At 45.5% G+C, this 21,739-nt stretch overlaps 3 protein-coding genes and 1 pseudogene across 7 annotated transcripts in view; 3 read left to right on the top strand and 1 right to left on the bottom strand.

The window, feature by feature from the left end:
- Positions 1–1,750: 1,750 nt before the first annotated feature.
- CFAP144 (cilia and flagella associated protein 144) lies at positions 1,751–9,702 on the top strand. Its single transcript, XM_081492865.1, has 4 exons — positions 1,751–1,970; positions 4,873–4,932; positions 8,688–8,791; positions 9,511–9,702. The coding sequence occupies exons 1-4, from the start codon at positions 1,838–1,840 to the stop codon at positions 9,619–9,621; spliced, it is 408 nt and encodes a 135-aa protein (XP_081348991.1). The 5' UTR covers positions 1,751–1,837; the 3' UTR covers positions 9,622–9,702.
- On the top strand, positions 5,387–6,896 carry LOC145507072 (high mobility group protein B3 pseudogene; annotated as a pseudogene). The gene has a single exon (XR_014054542.1). The product of XR_014054542.1 is annotated as a high mobility group protein B3 pseudogene (transcript).
- Positions 9,703–14,911: 5,209 nt separating the features above from the next.
- Positions 14,912–21,662, bottom strand: EBNA1BP2 (EBNA1 binding protein 2). Its single transcript, XM_081492863.1, has 9 exons — positions 21,431–21,662; positions 21,264–21,347; positions 20,891–21,060; positions 20,165–20,288; positions 18,517–18,606; positions 17,456–17,531; positions 17,136–17,229; positions 15,229–15,391; positions 14,912–15,092 (listed from the first exon to the last, which is right to left on the bottom strand). Exons 1-9 carry the CDS (start codon positions 21,494–21,496, stop codon positions 15,042–15,044), a joined length of 918 nt encoding a protein of 305 aa, XP_081348989.1. The 5' UTR covers positions 21,497–21,662; the 3' UTR covers positions 14,912–15,041.
- CFAP57 (cilia and flagella associated protein 57) overlaps positions 21,437–21,739 on the top strand; it is a 65,909-nt gene continuing 65,606 nt past the window's right edge. For all 4 annotated transcript variants that reach the window (XR_014054535.1, XM_081492861.1, XM_081492858.1 and 1 more), the window contains exon 1: positions 21,437–21,739. The gene's annotated coding sequence lies outside the window, so the exon portion shown is untranslated.

Genomic DNA, 21,739 nt, shown 5'->3' with positions numbered 1-21,739 from the left:
GCTACTTTTAGTTAGTTTGTTTGTTTTAATATAAACTGTATTAAATAAGGTATCTAGAGGAGTAAAATTCATAGAAAAAGTAAAATGGTGGCTGCCAAGGGCTAAGGGGAGGAGGCAATGGGGAGTTGTTTAATGGATATAAAAACTTTCTGGAGATGAGTTTCACACAGTGTGACTATAGCTCACACTACTGAACTACAATACTTAAAAGTGGTTCAGATGGCAAATTCTATGTGTATTTTACCACAACTTTAAAATTTAAATAAATAAACTGTAAAGTCTCTAAGTTACTTTTAGGGTTAAGAAAGAGTTATCCTGTCTATATTATTTATCACATGGGTTGAGGGAGTCTTTTGGGCCTAGAAAAGAAAACAACAGTCTCAAAGGCCCTTCCTGAATCATCTAACTTCGGGGAAAACAAAACAGAACTTTAGGTCCCACCCTAATGCTCCAGGCCAGTTGCATCTACCTGAGACTTATCACCCCATCCGAAAACCTTCCACCCACTACACGTGCCCAGAAGACTTATCACATCCTGCCCAACTACAAATGCCATCTCAACTAAAAAATACCCAAAACATCCCGACTGATTAACATTTCCCTTATCGCTTCCACAAACCCCCTATAAATATGGAGACTCCCTGATCCCTCTCGGCGCTCAGCCTGGTCGTTAGGCTGACTGCTGTCCCTCCTTGCCTGAATAAAGGTAACCTACCTCCATTGAGGTTATCTTTCCTTTTCTGCCTCGGCCCGAACTATACCCTACATGGGTGATATGGGGAGGAATGTCTTTATGCATGGGAAACCTCTCCACGTTTCTGAGATAAACATAGAGGGTCTCAATTTTGGGCATCTGCTTTAATTTACTCTTGCCTGGAAAATCCCATGGACGGAGAAGCCTGGTAGGCTGCAGTCCATGGAGTTGAGAAGAGTCCGACACGACTGAACGACTTCACTTTGACTTTTCACTTTCATGCATTGGAGAAGGAAATGGCAACCCACGCCAGTGTTCTTGCCTGGAGAATCCCAGGGATGGGGGAGCCTGGTGGGCTGCCATCTATGGGGTCACACAGAGTTGGACACGACTGAAGTGACTTAGCAGCAGCAGAAGCAGCTTTAATGTAGAGAGGTTTCTTACTCCTTCCAAAATATTTTTTAGGAAATGACTAGTCAAGGTGAGGCTGAATCCTAAGTCCATTACCTCTTGGGTCTGTCACTTCATCAGTCAGTTCAGTCACTCATTTGTGTCCAACTGTTTGCAACCCCATGGACTGCAGCACGCCAGGCTTCCTTGTCCATCATCAACTCCCAGAGCTTCCTCAAACTCAAGTCCATTAGGTCAGTGATGCCATCCAACCATCTCATCTTCTGTCATCCCCTTATCCTCCTGCCTTCAAGCTTTCCCAGCATCTGGGTTTTTTCCAATGAGTCAGTTCCCCCCATCAGGTGGCCAAAGGATTGGAGTTTCAGCTTCAGAATCAGTCCTTCCAATGAATATTCAGGACTAATTTCCTCTAGGATTGACTGGTCACTTCATGGCGAGTCTGTTTTCTGGATGTGTCGGGCAGCGGTTCTGTAACCAGGCTAGTTATGTCCTGAGAAGCTGGGGGAGGTGGGTTGAGTGCCTAAAGAGGGCGCAATGCACGTTCTAATATTTGGGGGTGGGGGATGGGCGAGCAGGAGCGAGGTCTAAGGGAGGCGGGTGAGCTAGGACCGGTTGCCTGGAGACGGCTTGGGACTCTGTTGCCTGGAGACAGCCTTTGGCCTGGCACCTGGTGAGCGTCTAGGGGGGAGGTGAGGGGGCGCTGTACTGACCAGACACAGCAGAGCCAAGGCCATGGCTGGACGCCAGAAGGAGAAAGCGACCGCAGATGAGGTCCACCAGAACCAGATCCTGAGGGAACTGTACCTCAAAGAGCTACGAACCCAGAAACTCTACACACAGTATCACGTGAATCCACTCCGCAAGGGTGAGGGGCGCTACCGGATGGAGGAAGGGAAAGAGGGAGCCCTGAGGGAAGGAGCCGACCGGGGTGCGGGGCAGGGGGTTCGGGGTGGAGCCCAGTAGTAGACACCTCCTCTGACCTCGCCCCTATTCTCAGCATTTCAGAATTATGACTTTGGGGTTCCCCATCACATCAAACAGATGTATTAAAATGCATCCACATCCTGATTGAGTAATATTTTATTGTAACAAATTTGAAAGGTTCTTTATAAATTTGCTTTTGAAATATTTTGCAGGGTTTTGTGTTTTGTTTTGCATGTGTTTTGGTTTGTTGTTAGCAAGTTAAAGGATTTCTTTCCATCTTCTTATATTGTCTGGAGACTTTCAGAAAATTCAAGGGGCGCAGATTCAAGGCCCAACGTGCCCCCTGATTAAATGGCCCCACCCCAACTCTTCTCACTCTGCACATTCCTGGGCCAGTTTCATCTGGTCCTGTAACATCAGCGCCCTCTAAAGGCCACTGAGTCTCAAATGGAGACCCAGACCCACATCCACAACTGCCTCCCAGCTCCCTTTCCCTGGTTCACCCCGCACCCCTCTCCCGCCTGTGGCTACTCCAGAAGATCTTGGTTTAAGCACAAGGCACCACAGCCATTCTCTCTCCCTAGTTAGAAGCCTGGGAGTCATCCCCAGTCTCTCTCTCACTCCACACAGCTGAGTAGACACCCTACTGTTTCTTCCTTAGCGTTTCTCTCACAGGACGGTTCCCATGTTCCTGCCTCAGTGGCAGACACCATCACGCAAGACTGCCAATCCTCACTCAGTTCGGCCCTCTCTCCATCTGGCCTCCGAAGCCTCAGCAGGGCCCTCCTCACTCCTGCCTGCATTGATCTGATGCTCTCCTAACTCTCTCTCTCCCTCCAGGCCCAACCCTCCAACCCTCCCCTACACCACGGCTGATGAGAGCTGTGCTAAAGGGAATTCAATCATCCAGTCTCTCTGTAAAACCCTCAGAGGCCCCACAGCTTCTGAGCTGAGGTTTACCCTGATCAAAATGTAAGGCCCCTGTGGATATCGTTCTGCTGCCCACCCAGCTTCATCCCAACTCCCCGGTACCTGCACCCTGTCCCTTTAATAAACATTTTAGTGTCTATTCTGCAGCAGCCACAGGCTCTTTTCTGTCCCACCATATCTGAATGTGTGGATTTCCTAAATCATCATGCTATCCCCCACCTCTCCACTTTCTCTTCTTTCTGAATTCTCCTCCAGCCCTTGTTCGTCACTCAGTCATGTCTGACTCTTTGCGACCCCATGGACTGTGGCACTCCAGGCTTCCCTGTCCTTCGCCATCTACCGGAGCTTGCTCAAACTCATGTCCATGGAGTCAGGGATGTCATCCAACCATCTTATCCTCTGTCATCCTCTTCTTCTCCTGCCTTCAATCTTTCCTAGCATCAGGGTCTTTTCCAACGGGAAAAGATCCCCCAGTCCTGGACCTGATTAACTGTAGTCTACTGCAGCCCAGCTGTGTAGAAGAAATGGCTTGTCATTATTTTAAAATAAAATTTGCATACAGTTAAGGTATACCACATGACATTTAAATATACATTTATACAGTGAAATAATTAGGACAGTCATTTATTTAAGCATAACCACCTCCTCACATACTTACCTTTGGGGGTTGGGGGTGGGGGATGAGAGTACAGAAAATGTATATCTTCATTTTGCTTATGATAACCTGGTTTTCCTCTGGAGCCCCCAACTACTAATTTCAAGAAAACCACTTAACATCCAATTCTGTTTAAACTTGGCCCATTTCAACAATTTTCATAATCCCTTCCAGCAGTGTCCAGGCTTCCTAGGAAAAGTGCTTGATCTCTCAGCTCACAATCATTGGGCACATGATTAGTATGATCTATTGGGATTAAGTGAGGAAATATGAGAATTTGTACCTATGATTATACTTATGTATAAAGAAAGAAATGATGCTTTGTTAATATACGACAATAGTGCATAGAGACTATATCAATATACACATGTGGAAGTTTTTGGTTTTTTTACTGGTAGGAGATAGGGAAAAACACGTGGAGACCACTAGTTCTTCCGGCCTCTGCTCACTTACTACTACCATCCACCTAGCTACCCCCACCAGAATTACTCTGCTTCTCGATATGTCTCTAACTCACCAAGCTCACTCTTGGATCTTCCCCGTGTATCTCACACAGCAAGTTTATTCAGGACTCTGCTCTCCTGTCTGTCTTTAGAGAGACGTCACCCACACTGTGCCCCACCATCAACATGGGTTTATCCATATAATGTGCTTTATGTGGTTGTGCATCTTACTTATATTTGCCTGATATTATATATCTGTTTATTAGTGTTACCACAAGTAGAGTGAAAGCTCAGGGAGAACAGGGACCTTCTCTGTCTTGTTCGCAGCCCTACCTCCACTGCATCAGTAATTATGAGCTGAATAAATGTCTGTGCATCCTCTACCTGGTACCACATGGCCTCCTGGGTATATATCATTATCTCTGGCTGCCTGATACATCTGCATCTCTATAGACCAGTCTGTCTAAGAGAACATTCCAAGATAATGGAAATGTTCTCTGTCTGTGCTGCCCTGAATGGCAGCCAGTAGCCATATGTGGCTGTTGATCACTTGAAATGCGGCTGGTGGGACTGATTTTCAATTGTATTAAATTTAAATTACTCAAATTCAAGTCGCCACATGGCTGGTGGCCATTATCAGGACAGTGCCTCTCAGATTGTGAGGTCCTTGAAGATCCTGTGCCCTAGTGCACAGCATAATATCTGACACTGGACAGACACTCAAAGAGTGCTAAATGGGTCCAGCATAGGGAGGGTCTTAGAAAGGCCAGGGAGAAACTTTTTTAATTTGAACTTATGATGCTGTTTTTCTCTAGTTCACACAATCGCCAGAAAGCCCATGTCTTGGCACGATAACCTGGAAGAACCTGCAGACGGTAAGTCCAGGATTTGAGAATGACGTTGAGACAGAGACAGAGAGGCAGCTGGCTGGGAGATTCTCAGGGCAGTGGTTCCTTAGGGCAGGCCTCAGTCCTCTGTTAGATCATCTGAAAGCTGAACTCATGCTGACAAATCTCACAAGAAACCAACATTTTCAAAACTGCCAGTTTATTAACTGTCAAGCCAAAAAACATGTTCCTCATGGCCCTGACATTGTGTTTGTTCATCCGTCCAATACTTAGCTGATACAAGCACAGGTTCTAGAGTTCTACTAACTGAGTTCAAATCCTAGTTCTGCCATTCACTCACTGTGTGACTTTGGGCAAGTTTTTTGTAACATTTCTGAACCTATCTCTTAGAGGTGTTGTGAGAATTAAACAATGTAATGCAAGCGTTTAAAGCAGTATCTGGGGCCCTGCGCTGCCCAGACTAGCAAATAATACAGTCAAGATGGCTAAAGGTGATCCCAAGAAATCAAAGGGCAAGATGATTGCTTATGCCTTCTTTGTGCAGACGTGCAGAGAGGAACATAAGAAGAAAAACCCAGAGGTCCCTGTCAATTTTGCTGAATTTTCTAAGAAATGCTCTGAGAGGTGGATGACTGTGTCCGGGAAAGAGAAGTCTACATTCGATGAAATGGCAAAGGCAGATAAAGTGCACTATGATCGGTAAATGAAGGATTATGGACCAGCTAAGGGAGGCAAGAAGAAGAGGGACCCTAATGCCTCCAAGAGACCACCATCTGGATTTTTCCTATTCTGCTCTGACTTCCACCCCAAGATCAAGTCTATAAACCCTGGCATCGCTACTGGAGACGTGGCAAGGAAGCTAGGCGAGATGTGGAATAACTTAAGTGACAGGGAGAAGCAGCCATACATCAACAAGGCAGCAAAGCTGAAGGAGAAGAGAAGGATGTCGCAGACTATATCTAAATGGAAGTTTGATGGCGCCAAAGGTCCTGATAAAGTTGCCTGGGAAAAGGTGGAAGAGGAAGACAAGGAGAAGGAGAAGGAAGAGGAGGAGGAGGATAAATAAAAAAGACTGTTGATCTGTCTCCTTGTGAATACCTTAGAGTAGAGAGCGCTGTGATAGACACACCTCTCATCCAAGACGCGTCTGTTGCCCTCATTAGGTTCCACTACCCGACTGGATCATGATCAGATTGTAGTCTCTCCAGGTGCTCTAGCAATTGTCAGTGGTTTACAGGAAGTGGCCGTGGGTGTCTGCAGCACCCAGAAACTGTATCAGGAAGTGGCCGTGGGTGTCTGCAGCACCCAGAAACTGTATCAAAGTTGTACGTATTTGCAAACATTTTTAAAACGAAAAGGCTCTCGTGTTCTCCTTGCTCTGTGCACTTTGCTGTTGGTGTGACAAGGCATTTAAAGATGTTTCTGGCACTTTTTTTTTTTAATTTGTAACGTGGTATGTTAATTCTATGGTCATTGGCTAGAAATCCCGAGTTTTCAACTGTACATATCTATAGTTTGTAAAAAGAACAAAGCAACAGAGGCACACTCTTGATGCTCCTTGCTTGGTGTGGAGGCTGTGGGGGCGATGCCTTCCAAAGGGGCCGTAGCTCAGGGCATGCACTGTGGGGCTGGACCTGGGGACACTGCAGTGGGCATCCATTTAGCTTCAGGTTGTCTTGTTTTTGTATATAGTGACATAGCTTCCTGCTGCCATTCTTAGCTATGGAAAAGGGGGCAGGGGGCAGCTGGCATGAGAAGTGTTTTGGATCCTTTTTAGTTGAAGTGCAGTAGTTTTAAACTGTTTTTTTTTTTTTAAAACAAACCGTAGAACTCTTCATTGTCAGCAAAGCCAAGAGCCAAAGCACCAGTGAAAGTTCAAGAACCTTCTATACTAAACACGATCTGCAACATTCTGGGGTTTTTTTGTATGTTTAGAATGCTGAAATGTTTTTGAAGTTGAATAAACAGTATTACATTAAAAAAAAAACAAACAGTATCTGCTACATGGTGATTGGGACATGTTATTAATATTATTTTCATTATTACCCTGTGATAGTCACTAGAATGGGGCTGGGAATCTCATACCATAGGCAAAGAGACAGACATGTAAATACCCAGGTAAACAGAGAGCAAGATTGGGATGGCAGCAGCATAGGAAATAGGTGCCCACCTCAGACAGTGAAGTTTTAGGAAGTCCTCCTGGAGGTGAGGTGGAGCATGTTAGGTGTAGAAGAATGTGGAAGGACATTCTGGCTACATGGAAAAGCACAGAAATGAGACACCACCATGGCCCAAGAACTGTGAGTAGTTTGGCATGGCTGTGATAATACGGGTAAGTGGGGCCACAGTTAAGAATGAGGGAAGAAGATACTTAATAGGAAGCCTAACTCTTCTGATAAGCTTTCCTGCCTCCCCTCTACCTTCTTAGGGTGGAGTCTGATAGAGGAAGGATATGTGATTTATGTAGGAGACAGGGTGGGAAGTGGGGGTGGGCAGGAGGAGTGAGGATTTCATAGCATCGTGGAGACAGACAAGTAAATAGACTAATAGAGAACAAGGAAGTGAGACTGCCATCTGTAGTGGAGACACCAGCCTGGCTAGAGCAAAGGATAGCAGCTGGGGACTTGTAGCAATAAGGAAAATAACAGGTGGTAAGGAGTTCATTACAAGCCGCCTTGTATTCAGGATAAGATCGGCCCAGTGCCAAGTCCTTTATTTTTTAATTTCATCCTCAGACATCTTGCTGAGGTAGATATCTTCCTCCCATTTTACAGATGAGCAAAGTGAGGCCCAGAGAAGTTAAACCACCTGTCAAGCTAGTAGTAGAAGGGCCATGAATGCCTGACCACAAGCCAGCTTCTTCCCCTTGTCAGACGACCTCCCTCAAACTGAGACTGGATAGGGTAGATTTAAAATGAAATCTTTTAAGTCCTTAAGGTGTAGAGTTAGAAACATACCTAGTGTTGACAGCCATGCTGATTTCAATCCAGAAGGATCTGACCTCACCTCTTATCGTCCAGATCCTCACTGTCTCTTCTGCAGCTTCATCGCCCAAACTTGCTCATGCTCCAGGACCTTTGTTCTTTCTGCCTGTGATGTGCTCCTCCTCTGCCTCTCTCAGGGCTAGCACCTGCAAGGCATACAGAGAGGCCTCCCCTCGTCATCCTAAGTAGCCAGCCCTGCCTCCCCCTGCCCCCTGGCCTACTCCCTTCTTCACAGTGTGCATCACTGCCTGTCTCTATATGGTTTGTTTTTCTTTTTAACTTTCCATTTTATATTGGAGTATAACCAATTAATAATGTGATAGTTTCAGGTGCACGGCAGAGCAACTCAGCCATACATATACATGTATCCATTATCCCCCAAACTCCCCTCCCATCCAGGCTGTCACCTGACATTGAGCAGAGTTCCCTGTGCTGTACAGTAGGCCCTTGTTGGTTACCCACTTTAAATACAGCAGAGAGTACATGTCGGGTTTGTTCTTATACTTGTATGTCGTGTCCCTGACCCCTCACCCAGTCTACATTACCAGGAGACCAGGAACCATGTCTCTCTCACTCTGCTCTGCCTCCAGGGCCCAAACGGTGCCTGGCACAGAGCTTGTTCTCAACAGATGTTTGTTGAGAGATGCGTGGAAGAACCAGATGCCTGTGTCTTGACGTCTAGGCAAGCCTCTGAGGCTGGTGCTCTGCCTGTCAGGAGGATGTGCCCGAGTCAAGGGCACAGCCTCTCTCGTTGGTCCCCAAACCTGACTCCTTTGTAACCCCTGCCTCGTCTCCCAGCCAGGTTTCTAAATCTTATCCACCACGCTGCCCAGGGACCAAGAAAGAAATACCCAGAGACACAGACTGAAGGTCAAGAGATTGGATGGGATTCTGAGCCTTTGGTAAGTGGGTCTCGTTTACTTGGAAGGTCAGGGGTAATCCAGCAGTGGTTAAGAAAACAGAGTGTGGAGCCAGCTGCCTGGACTTGAACTCTGGCTACCAAGTACTAGCTGTGTGACCCTGGGAAGTGACTAAGCTTCCTCCTAGTACAATGGAGATAATCCAGCATGTCTCTCATAAAATTGTTCCAAGGATTAGACGAGACAGTGTTTGTAAGGTGCTTAGAACACAGTGCCTGGTACGAAGTGAATACTGCTAAGTGTGGATTAAACAAAGCTTGCTGATGACAGATGGCCTGAGCTTGCTCTCCCAGGTGTTGGTGGAGTGGTCTCGGGCATGTCACCTACATCTCTAAATCCTGTCCCCGTCTCTGGAAAATGTGAATGCTAGTAACATATTTGCAGCATTGATTGGAAAAGCAGCACTAAGTGCAAGGAGCCTGGGAAATGCAGTCTTTAGCATATGATCTCCCTAATGATATAGGGCTTCTGTTCCTAAGGAAGAAACACAGGATTTTGAATAGACAACTTGAACAACTTCCTGTCACACTTGTCTTTCAATTCTGATTATGTCTTCATTTCACAAACAGGGTTTAGCAAGAAAAAGCACCAGGGGTCACACATCAGGAGACTGGGACCTGAGTCAAGTCCAGGTCCCTAGAAGACAAGGTCTTCCCCCTTCCCCATGGGCTTCTTTCCGACATCTGCCTCCTTCTCTCTAGGTCAACCCACAACGTGAGGACCACAGGCTGAACCACTTCAGGGTCTACAATGACATCACTCTGTACAAGGCTAAAATGTGGAGCCTGGGAGAAGACGATCGCCACAAGTAGCATTCCCTCAGCACTGGCAATCCTTGTCATTAATGCCCAAAGTGTGTGCGGCCCAGGTAAATATAGACACTTTTAAGCCTTGGTCTGACTGTTTCTGCGTCCAGAGTCTCACATTTCTCCCTTCTGCCCAAGCTCACCAGTCCACATCCTTAATCTTATAAACCAGGGAGAGAATTCCAGTTAAAGATGGCAAACTAAGTGTATACAATATCTCCTCTGCCTTCTAGACCCCGATAAAGGATAATAAATTGGTTGTTTAAAAGATAAATGAGAAACATTAGCAACCAAGAAAACTGAAGCCAATGCTTAGAAGATGAAAAGCTGATGGAAGAGGGTGGAGGAAACCAAAATGCGAGCCGAGTGGGACACCTCTGAGCACAGAGTCCTGTCCCCCCAGAACTCTAGAGAGGGGTCAGGATTCTGGACAGAATGGGTGTGAGGCAGGGAACTGAAGGAGGGAGGGAGTCTGCTGGAGGTCCCATCATACACCCCAGCGCCAGATGCTTAACAGCTCCCACACTGGAGGTTTACTCTTGGAGGAATGGGCAAAGGCCAGGGCTCGGAGACACTAAGACATGGGCTAGGAGTAGGTGTGAGCCTGAAAATAATCAATGAACATCTGTGAAAGAAAGGATGAACCCCTCACCCACCAGGCTGCATTTTTACCCTGCATTTGAAGCTAGAGGGCTCCTTTTTCAGGAAATGAGTCAGCTCTAAAGAAATGACCCCCAAAGACCCCCACATGGTACCATTTGAAGGTTATGGGAAGAAAGAACCAGGGACCATTCAGGAAGCTGACCACACAGAGGTGCTGGGAGTCACTCACCCAAGGAGGACATGGACATTCCGTGCACCACACCTCACCACTCCCCCAACACCTGCCCAATACCTTGCTCTCTGTGTATCTTCCATCTGGCTGTTCCTGACTTATACCTTGAAGAGTGAAGCCATATACTGCTGAGGTCACTCCTGCTTTTTGAAGTTGCCAAGACTGAATGGAAGCTGCAATCCTGAGTGGCCTCACCCTGACAGACATTTTCATGCAAGGATGGGCCAGACCAATTATTAGTGACTACGTGGGGATCTAGAAGTGTGCCAGTATCTCATGACTGTTACAGTGCATCTGCTGTAAGGAATCCAAGGTCAATGACCAGGGAGTGACTGTGATATCATAGAAAGGGATTTGGTCTTTGTCATGGTTCCTGACACAGAGCTCCTAAATTCTTTGTAATTTAAGTGATAGAGGTGGTAGGAGGGTCTTTTGTTCTAATGAGGTGAGTCTTGGCAGCTTCTTGATAGTTTCAGGTTGGGGGCTGCTCCCTAGGAAGACCAAACCTTGGTTAGAAACTTAAAACTTCCAGCCCCACCACCCAAACTCTGGGGAGGGAGGAGGAGCTCAAGATTGAATTAATCACTGATGGCCTATGATTTCATCAATAATGCCCACATGGTGAAATCTCCATAAAGCCCCTAGACTGCAGGATTTAGGGAGCTTCCAGGTAGGTACACATTAAGGCACTGGTGAGGGGAAGGGGCAGAGATTTAACTATTAGGACTTGTGGCTTGAGTGTGCCTGGCACTTGGATGCACCTGGTCTTCCTTCAAGGTAGTGTAGATTGTTGCTCAGTTCGGTTTAGTCACTCAGTTGTGTCCAATTCTTTGCAACCCCATGGACTGCAGCACGCCAGGCTTCCCTGTTCATCACCAACTCCAAGAGCTTGCTCAAACTCATGTCCATTGAGTTGCTGATGCCATCCAACCATCTCATTCTCTGTCATCCCCTTCTCCTCCTGCCTTCAATCTTTCCCAGCATCAGGGTCTTTTCCAATGAGTCAGTTCTTTGCATCAGGTGGCCAGAGGGATGGAGTTTCAGCTTCAGCCCTTCCAATGAATATTCAGGATTGATTTCCTTTAGGGTTGACTGGTTTGATCTCCTTGAAGTCCAAGGGACTCTCAAGAGTCTTCTCCAATGCCACAGTTCAAAAGAATCAATTCTTCGGCGCTCAGCTTCCTTTATAGTCCAACTCTCACATCCATATATGACTACTGGAAAAACCATAGCTTTAACTAGATGGGCCTTTGTCGGCAAAGTAATATCTCTGCTTTTTAATATGCTGTCTAGTTAGGACAGGGAGGCCTGGCGTGCTGTGGTTCATGGGGTTGCAAAGAGTTGGACACGACTGAGTGACTGAACTGAACTGAAGGTTGGTCATAGCTTTTCTTCCAAGAAGCAAGCATCTTTTAATTTCACGGCTGCAGTCACCATCTGCAGTGATTCTGGAGCCCAAGAAAATAGAGTCTGTCACTGTTTCCATTGTTTCCCCTTCTATTTGCCATGAAGTGATGGGACCAGATGCCATGATCTTAGTTTTCTGAATGTTGAGTTTTAACCCAGCTTTTTCACTCTCCTCTTTCACTTTCATCAAGAGACTCTTAGTTCCTCTTCACTTTCTGCCATAAGGGTGCTATCATCTACATATCTGTAGTTATTGATATTTCTCCCAGCAATTTGATTCCAGCCTGGCATTTCACATGATGTACTATGCATATAAGTTAAATAAGCAGGGTGACAATATACAGCCTTGACGTACTCCTTTCCCAATTTGGAACCAGTCTGTTGTTCCATGTCTGGTTCTAACTGTTGCTTCTTGACCTGCATACAGATTTCTCAGGAGGCAGGTAAGGTGGTCTGGTATTTCCATCTCTTGAAGAATTTTTCAGTTTGTTGTGATCTACACAGTCAAAGGCTTTGGTGTAATCAATAAAGCAGAAGAAGACGTTTTTATGGAATTCTCTTGCTTTTTCGATGATCCAGCAGATGTTGGCAATTTGATCTCTGGTTCCTCTGCCTTTTCTAAATCCAGCTTGAACATCTGGAAGTTCACGGTTCATATACTGCTGAAGCCTGGCTTGGAGAATTTCGAGCATTTTCTGGCTAGCATGTGAAATAAGCGCAAGTATGAACATTCTTTGGCATTGCCCTTCTTTGGGATTGCAATGAAAACTGACCTTTTCCAGTCCTGTGGCCACTGCTGAGTTTTCCAAATTTTCTGGCATATTGAGTGCAGCTCTTTAACAGCATTATCTTTTAGGGTTTGAAATGGCTCAACTGGAATTCCATCACCTCCACTAGCTTTGTTCTTAGTGACGCTTCATAAGGCCCACTTGACTAAGGCATTCCAGGATGTCTGGCTCTAGGTGAGTGATCACACCATCATGGTTATCTGGGTCATGAAGATCTTTTTTATATAGTTCTTCTGTGTATTTTTCCCACCTCTTCTTAGTATCTTCTGCTTCTGTTAGGTCCATACCATTTCTGTCCTTTATTGCATTTCATGCAAAGATGGGCACAATAAAGGACAGATTGTTGCTAGATCACTGGATTTTCTTGAGTGGTCATTAACTTACAAATCTCCCAAACTCCCTCAAAATTATCTATTTTTCATCCTCTAGTGGGATTTCTAAACTAATTATCCTACTCTATCCCTATCAGATTCACTTTTAACATTGTATCATTTGTACTTTCAATGTCACAAAATACCTCCAAGAGTCCCTTTAGTGTCAAGTTTTCTGCCAGTGTGACTTCCTCTGGGACATCATTATCCTTTCCACCATTTTCCTCATTCTGTTTAAGTTCACATTCACTAGCTCTCTAGCTGCATCTCTTTTTAGTCCTAGAACAGCAGCCATGTCTCCATTCTCTTGCAACATATTCCTCCCATAACTCCATTTGCATCCTATTCAATTTAACTTCCAACTTTATCACTTTCCATTTCTTTGGTCAATTCCCTCTTTCAGTTACTTACTTTTGTAAAATGCCATGTGGGTTTATTGCTGAAGATGAGGAGGCAACACAACTGCACTCTTTGCCACCTGTGCAGGAACTGAGTAACATGTGCCACCAATCACCCACAGACTTTGAAAGAAGCAATTTGGGGTCACTAACCATTATGTATGTTTTAGGCAGTGGTTTTATGGACTGAAGAGCCAGCAGCAAAATCTCTACTTTCTGCAGTTACTCGGTTAACAATACTTTAGTAACTGAAAGGTGAACAGTGTTGTCCAGGAACTGCTGTTGCTACGGCACCGTGACAGCTGAAGTCCACGCATATTGGTACAAAGCAAGAACAGCCTGGACTCGGTCATGGCAACTACTAGCATCCTACCCATCCTTCAATGAATGGAAATACATTTTAAAGCAATGTGAGAGCTAATACTGAATGTAGCCCGATTATACTTTAAGAGCTGGAATGGTAAAGTGATATAAATAAGCTCTATAAAGTGTATCTCTGAAATTAAGTGATTACATTTGCTATAAAAAGAAAAAAAAGGAAAGAAGGTACATCATCCAAACCGTTCAGAAGTATTCAAATCAGTAATTTACTTTTGTCCCTACTAGTGTACACTCTGTCAACCTTAAAACTCTATGTTCCACTCATAATTCAAAGTTTGTTAAGCTAAGGCTCCTAACTGGAATTACTATTCGTTACCCTATTCACTACTATTGTACAAATTGTCAAAATAGGTTGGGGTAAAACATTGTGGTCTTCTGAGAATATGACCTATGTGCTTAGACTTTTGTTCACTGCAATTAGCTCACAAAAACTAAATTCATTCTTTTTGTTCTAGAAACAGTATCATAGGAAACCAGAGAGATCTTTTAGGTACCAATGATGCTACAAGAAAACCATGCAAAAATGAATTGTTTTTTCTGCTTAAGCATCTAGAGTTCTCAGATATTTGTAGCCTCAAAATTTCTAAACTGGAATGGGGGCAGGGGGGTGGGGGTGGAGTGTGGACCTCTCAACACAGAGAAAATCCCAACTCGAAACATGGCCTGCTCACAACGTTCAACCTGCACACAGCTCCACGCCGGCACTGGAGAACTTCAAATACACACACACCACCGTGGCTCAGCAGACATTATGGAGAGCCACCCCACCTAGCATAATAATCCCATGAAGGTACGTAGTCTTCATTATACAGCAGGCAGTGTGCTAAGCATTTGTACATATTTAACTCACTGCTGACAGGAACCCTCTTTGGTAGATTCTATTATCATGTCTATATAGAGATGACAGAGCACAGAACAATCAACTTGCCCAGGGTCAAACAGCAAGTCCACAGCAGAGCCAGGTGTCAAACCTGGCAGTCTGGCCGCAGAGTCCATGCTTTTAACCTCCATAGGGCTCGTTTATTTATTATCAATAAATGGCAATATTATTTAAGATATAAAAGTAACTTCTAAATCTTTTAGTCCTGAGTTTTTTACCAAGAATATATATTTCTCTGAAAATTTTCCTTGAGTTTATTGAAAGAATGTTTACAAAAAGAAGCTAACAGAAGGGATCCAATTGCCTTGTGAAATCCCAAGTCTCCATCTCTTTTTCTTGGTGTTTGTATACAAAAATGCTGCTTGTTTAGTGTCTTCTGCTCTTCATTTTCTCTCTTGTCCGTTTTCCAGGTCTTTTCTGCAGAAAAGGATATATCACGCGTGTTCACACGGCAGTTGGCCTTCTGCCCCAGGGTCTGGACATGAGGAAAGAAAGGGAGGGAGAAGGGAGGGGTGGGAGTGGAGGCTGCTCCAGCCCCTCACTCCATACTCACATTTGATCCTTTCTTTCCAGGCCTCTTGAGGCCCCTGCCATGAGCTGTCTTGGCCCGGAAGCTGGATACATCATCATAGCTCTCACGAGTGTTCCACTTGGAGCCTTTCTTCTTCCCACCATAACCAAACTTCTGGTTTTTATAGCGTCGCTTGGCATTGGGCCTGAAAAACACCAGTCTTATAGGTTACCCTCAACACTGCAAATCCTGACGATGTTATGGTCCAACCATAGCCTCAGTTTCCTATCTGTAAACGAAGCCTGTAGATACTACTGTACCCAAAATCTCATCATTGACCCAGTATTTCTACTCTATAAACTCCCCAGACAAGATCATCTATCTACAGCCTTAACCACCAAAGCAGGAAAACAAAGCGAGAATCAGGAAAAGATCTACCATGTGGCTCATCATTTATCTTCAGAGCCCATGGACTGCAGCCCACCAGGCTCCTCTGTCCATGGAATTTTCCAGGCAAGAATACTGGAGTGGGTTGCCATTCCCTTCTCCAAGGGATCTTCCACACTCAGGGATCAAACCCAGGTCTTCTGCACTTCAGGCAGATTCTTTACCGTCTGAGCCACCTGGGAAGCCCCATTTTTAAACTAAATCTTATTAAATCACCCTCAGTTGTTCCTAGTCCTCTCAAGGATATTAAATGCAGTTAACGTTCGAGTGTAATACATGTTAAAACTGATCATCCCACAGGAATCTCAATTTACCATATCCGAAGTCATAGTCCTCTCCCTCCTAGACTGGTTTCACCTGCTGTATCTACAGCCTAACTTGAGGTTGGTGGTCCTACCATATGTTCAGCTGCCCACACTATGAACCTAGAGTGGATTATAATTCCTTCTTTCATTCTCTGCACCCAGCTCAATTACTGAGTCCTGCTAATTTGACCTCTTGAGTATTTCTTCAACCAATTTTCTCTTCTCTACCCCTATTACCACTTTCACGTCATTGTCCTTGTTCTCTGGACTTTTGTTAACAGTCCCCTGATCAATTTCCCTGCCTCCTTCACTTACACAAGTGCCACTGTAATACTGAAAACATGAATATGACCTGCTCACCATTTTGAGTAAAGCCCATGAGCACCTCCCACTGACTGCTGGAAACAGCCCAGGCTTCTCACAACACTGCCCTGCACTCAGCCCAGGTCCTCCCAGCTACACCTCACCACTCCTTGCCTCACGCTGTAACCCCCATGACACCAAATGCTGGCTGTTCCTCACACACAAACCTGCTGTTCTCATCTCTATACTTCTGCTCATTCATGTTCTTCCTTCTTCCCCAAACCCATCTCTCTCCTGTTCTCCTGGTTAATTCCTACTCATCTTTCAGACTAAGCTCTGGTGAACCCTTCTCCAGGAAGCCATCCCCAGACTCTGACCCCTGGACCATGTCACATATTTCTAAAATGGGCTTCCAGATTTCTCCCTCAATGCCTCTATCACAGCATCGACTATATTATACAGATATGATCATTCTCCTCAGGATGAGTGTTCAGGAATGCATAAAGGTGAACAAAGAGAATCAATAATAATATCCAACATTATCCCTTTTAATCTTTCTAATATTAAGAGGTACTTACACTTTTTTTTTTCATTTCACAGATGAGGAAATTAACATTTAGGGAGGTGAAGTAACTTGCTCAAAGCTGCCCTCCTAATGACAGAACCCAGACCAGAACCCTAGGTCTGCACCAACCCTCACACATGAGGAATCAACTTCTACTGCGTATTCACTGAAATCACCTCACTTGAACCTTCAAAGACTGATGTGGCTGAACGGGCCCATCACATGGCCCATAGGTCTGGCCATAGGCACAGCCACACTCCTTGCACTGAGGCCACACCATGAACTGTGGCCCTGCACGCACCACCACCAAAACAGAATGCAGCACTCACCCCTTCCTCATTTGCTGGCCTTTGGCTCCTTCTTTTGTGCTCTGGGCAACAGGCTTCTGATCTCCCTCAAGGAAGTCCAGTTTATCAGAGAAACCTGGGAGTGAAGTACTTTGATCAGCACCACAGTGTTTTAAAAAAAAGATTCAACTTCAAAAGAAGGATGTTACTTATGGAACTGGTATTAAGAGGCACATCTTGCTCCCCATACCATTCCCAAATGTTAGGTCCAATAGTTCCAAATCAATCAAGCCTTCAGATGTGTTTGATAGAATCAGCAGGTACCCCTGCTCCCCTGCAGCCTTATGAGAGAATACACTCACCTTTCTGATATTTCTTAATGGCACTCATCATGTGTGACTTCTCCTTCTGCCGCTTCTGAAGAACCTCTGTTTGCACCTGGATATGGACACAGGACTGTTATACCCACTCCAAACCAGCACTCAAAATGTCTACAGTCTCTCAGTGACCAGGCTGTGACTACCACAGAGCACTGACTGTGTGCCACAACCACGTTAAGGCTCTAAGTATATTCTCAATTTCTCATCCCAACAACCCAGTGAAGCAGAAATTCTTATGACCCCAAAACGAAGCACAGATAGATGCTGTAATTTGCCTAAGTCACACAGCAAGTGTGGAGCTGAGATTCACACCCAGGTAGTCTGCATTCTTACCGATGACACAATCTGCTACAAAACTACACAAATCATGTTTATGTCAACATCCAATTCTCTCCCTAATTATATCTGGGCAGATTAAATACCTAAACCACTGTTGCTAGGCATGAAAATACCAACAGAGAAAACAATCTCCCCAAAAAACAAGCAAAAAAAAAAAAACTTTAAGGATAAAAAGAGATGCTTAAACTCTAAGGCAGGGTTTCTCCATCTCAACACTATGACAGTTTGGACGGGATCATTCTTTGTCAGGGGGGAGCATGGCCTGTCCTATGCATTGCAGAATGTTTAGAAGCCTCCCTGCTCTCCACCCACAAGCTGCCAACTGCACACTCCCCACCAAGGTGTGACAACCAAAAATGCCTCCAGACATTGCCAAATGTTCCCTGGTCAAACAAAATTATCCCCCATCGGACTGTGCTGGGAGGTCAGGTTTGGAAACCACTGATGTGGACCCAGCTCTTCACTGTACAGGTGTGTAAAGTACAGCCCAGAGAAGTGCCTGACTCGCTTGTAGCGACCATACTACTTCTGGTGACACACAGGTGTCCAGGAGGGATTGTATTTGTGGACACTAGCAACCCACGCTGCTATGAGATAGTAAACACACAATGGAACACACACCAGGCACAGAACCAACTCAGACCAGGCAATCTACGGACAAACACCCTCGGCCCCATCCCATCCCTGTCCGTTTTCCTTCCCACCTTCTTTCCATATTTCCTAAGTGCTCGCAGCTGCTTAGCCTTTTCCGACTTCTCCATGGCGGCCTGTTTAGCCTGCAGTTTCTGTCGAATCTAAAACACAAAATGTTGCCAGCTTATGTTAATTGAAAATGGCATGGAAGCTGCTCAGGGTGCACTGCAGCAGGGAGTGGACATACTGTGGAGCTCAAAGGAACATTGTGAATCATCTACTCCAAGCCCTGTGTTTCACACCCAAGGAAAATAAGGCCCAAAGGCTAACACCTTTATCCAAGACACCAAAAGTCTCAGCCTTGGAACCACAATATCAAGGAGACCTTCTTATTCCCAGTGTGCTGTTTGCTCTGTTAAACAAAACAGCTTGCTTGCCACTGAGTCAGGAGAAAAGACTAACTTCTCTCCATCCATACCATCTGCAGACTTTGGTGAAATCAGTATGCAGCTTTAGCCTCCTTCTCCAGTATACCATCTGCACTATAAAAACTCAAACAGATATCAGGTACCTAGCCATTTGCATTAAACATACACATGTCAGTTAAAGAATGAACAGTTACGAATTTGAATGTGCAGAAGTGGGTCTGGGTTCATCTCTAGATTAGCTTCCTTGAGTACCACTGAGACAAGAAAATCCAGCTTGAGACCCAAGGGAACTATTTACGTATGTCTTGGATTAGACATCGGTAATTCTCTGCCTCCCAAAGTTGAATAAGGACCAAATTCTACCTAACTGTTCAGTTCAGTTCAGTCGCTCATTCGTGTCCAACTCTTTGCAACCCCATGGACTGCAGCACGCCAGGCCTCCCTGTCCATCGCCAACTCCCAGAGTTTACTCAAACTCATGTCCATTGAGTCAGTTATGCTATCCAACCAGCTCATCCTCTGTCATCCCCTTCTCCTCCCGCCTTCAATCTTTCCCAGCATCAGGGTCTTTTCCAATGAGTCAGCTCTTCACATCAGGTGGGCAAAATACTGGAGTTTCAGCTTCAGCATCAGTCCTTCCAATGAATATTCAGGGTTGATTTTCTTTAGAATGGACTGGTTGGATCTTCTTGCAGTCCAATGGATTCTCAAGAGTCTTCTCCAACACCACAGTTCAAAAGCATCAATACTTCGGCGCTCAGCTTTCTTTATAGTCCAACTCTCACATCCATACATGACTACTGGAAAAACCATAGCCTTAACTAGCCTTAACTTAACTTACCTAACTGTAAATTATGCCAAATCTGAGCCATATATTAATCCTTCATTTTATAGAAGAGAAAAACTGAGGCTCAGATAAAGGTAACTGTCTGTAAGTTATAATGCTGCCCCGGCAATGGCAGGAAAGAACTGTTGTCTCTTCCACACACCATGCCATGACTATGCCAGCTAGGAGATGCATAAAGATCATCTTTACCTTAGGGGCCACACTTCTTACATTATCTTCCTCCCTTAACTGTTTATATTAGGAAAAAGTCAACCTTACATTTGTCCAACTGGTGTTGATTAGTATGAATCTGACATAGATAACTGAGATAATAATTGTCCTCTGACAACTGGTTCCCTATTAATGTGCTTATGCCTTTGTTTGAACATTAAGGGAGACAAGCCAGCTGTATAGACTTAAGTACAAAGCCTCAGTCTTCTAGAGAAAACCTTTTCCATTTCTTACCTTCTGCATCTGCTGATCAGACTTGGCCATCTCTGCAAAATAATCTGTAGGCCGCTTGGTAGGCACTTTGAGCTGATGGAGGCGGGGCAATACCGCAAGCACTGCTGCCTGGGCTTGACGGTAGCTGTGGATGTAGGACAAAGTGTGAAATAAGCTAAGGCAGAGAGAGAGGCCTTATATCCTTCTCACTGCCTCTCATGAGGTATCCAAGGTCAGAAGAGCCCAAAACACCTGACCTCCACCAGCAAGAACACACACATAAACAAAAATGGTAATAAAACCTCATTCACTTATTAGGAGAAATTTAGATGTACTCTTTTAAAAGGGGTGGGGAGTATTGCTTACAACGAATTAGTAGTTTAAAAGAATGACCACTTTAGACATGCTCACTAACTTACAAATGCCAGTTACACATTCTTATTTAGTCACTAAAAAAAAGTCCATATAAGGATCCCGCATAAGCAACTTTTTGTTCTTATAATCAACTGCACAAAAAACTTTAAAACTTAATATTTGAAAATAAACTGGACTTTAAATTGTGACTGCTGGACCACGGGGCTTTTCTCTCAACCACGGAGCATCCCCTATTCTTTAGTCCAAAGAAGCTTTCCTCCCTACTTCCAGGCTTAGGACACCTCGGAGGAACACATGCTCACGGCTTCCACCCTCTCCCCACTCTCTAGCACAGGGACCCACAATATTTCCCACACTTGAAAACATACATACAAGCTCATCTCACGCTTAAAGTCATCTTCTGGATCAACAGCTTTCGGATCCTGGTTCTGAGATGTTGACTGAGGTCCACTGATGTCTGGTAGCGGACCCAGGGTCACATCAAGCCTTTCAACCCATTCCAGATCCCGCTTGAATTCAGCCAAACACTGCTTCAGGCCATTCTAGGAAATTCAGACACCAAGCTCACAAAAAGCTAACAGGCCAACAAACAAAGTGCCAACCTCCAACACCCCGGCAGGTAGTTGACCCTCTCGGCAATGCGCAGGTTGTGTCTTTCCTGGAAGTAGAACGCAGTCTCTTGAGCACAACAGTGCCTCGCGCGCATCCCAAGTCTAGCATCCTCCGACTGGGCGCCCGAACTCACCACGTCGTTCACGGCCTTCTTCGGCCCCTCTAGCACCACGTTGAGGCCTGGCTTCAGAAGCCCTCGGGAAAACGCCTCCTGCAACTACAGGGGACATTCCGTGGTGAGAACGGGAGAGTGAGGAGCCCTCTCCCTCGCGCAGCCCCGCGAGCTCGGATGATACCTACCTCTCTGTCTGTGACAAGAGAGTCATCAGAATCGGAGTCCGAACCTGAGAGCGGGGGGGTGTCCATCTCACCGCGCGCGAGTCCACACCCACCGGAGGAAGCGGAGTAGCTCGAGACCCCCGCGCCTGGAAAAGGGCGCCCCTCGCCGCTGCCGGTTTGCAGACCCCTGCCCTCCTGCTGCGGACCCACGTGGACTCGAACCGCAAGGGAGCAAACAGCTGCTCCTGAGCTCTCTGAGCAAAAGACTTCCGCTTCCGGGTGCTGACATACTTCCGGCTTGCCGTTGCTATAGGAACCGCTCCGGCGTCG

This window comes from Giraffa tippelskirchi, chromosome 5 (assembly GCF_054371585.1).
Source record: "Giraffa tippelskirchi isolate mGirTip1 chromosome 5, T2T-mGirTip1v1.2.pri, whole genome shotgun sequence".
NCBI classification, from domain to species: Eukaryota; Metazoa; Chordata; class Mammalia; order Artiodactyla; family Giraffidae; genus Giraffa; species Giraffa tippelskirchi.
Note: the sequence above shows the minus strand (reverse complement) of the source record. Positions and strands in the feature narration are given on the sequence as shown.

Bases quoted from the DNA above. Each gene is read 5' to 3' on its own strand.
- CFAP144 (XM_081492865.1), top strand. From the start codon at position 1,838: ATGGCTGGACGCCAGAAGGAGAAAGCGACCGCAGATGAGGTCCACCAG. The intron at 1,971-4,872 runs GTGAGGGGCGCT...GTTTTTCTCTAG, and splicing joins CGTGAATCCACTCCGCAAGG to TTCACACAATCGCCAGAAAG. The intron at 8,792-9,510 runs GTAAGTGGGTCT...CCTTCTCTCTAG, and splicing joins GATGGGATTCTGAGCCTTTG to GTCAACCCACAACGTGAGGA.
- EBNA1BP2 (XM_081492863.1), bottom strand. From the start codon at position 21,496: ATGGACACCCCCCCGCTCTCAGGTTCGGACTCCGATTCTGATGACTCT. The intron at 17,532-18,516 runs GTGGGAAGGAAA...GTCCATATCCAG, and splicing joins TTAGGAAATATGGAAAGAAG to GTGCAAACAGAGGTTCTTCA. The intron at 15,093-15,228 runs GTGAGTATGGAG...CCTTTTCTGCAG, and splicing joins CTGGAAAGAAAGGATCAAAT to AAAAGACCTGGAAAACGGAC.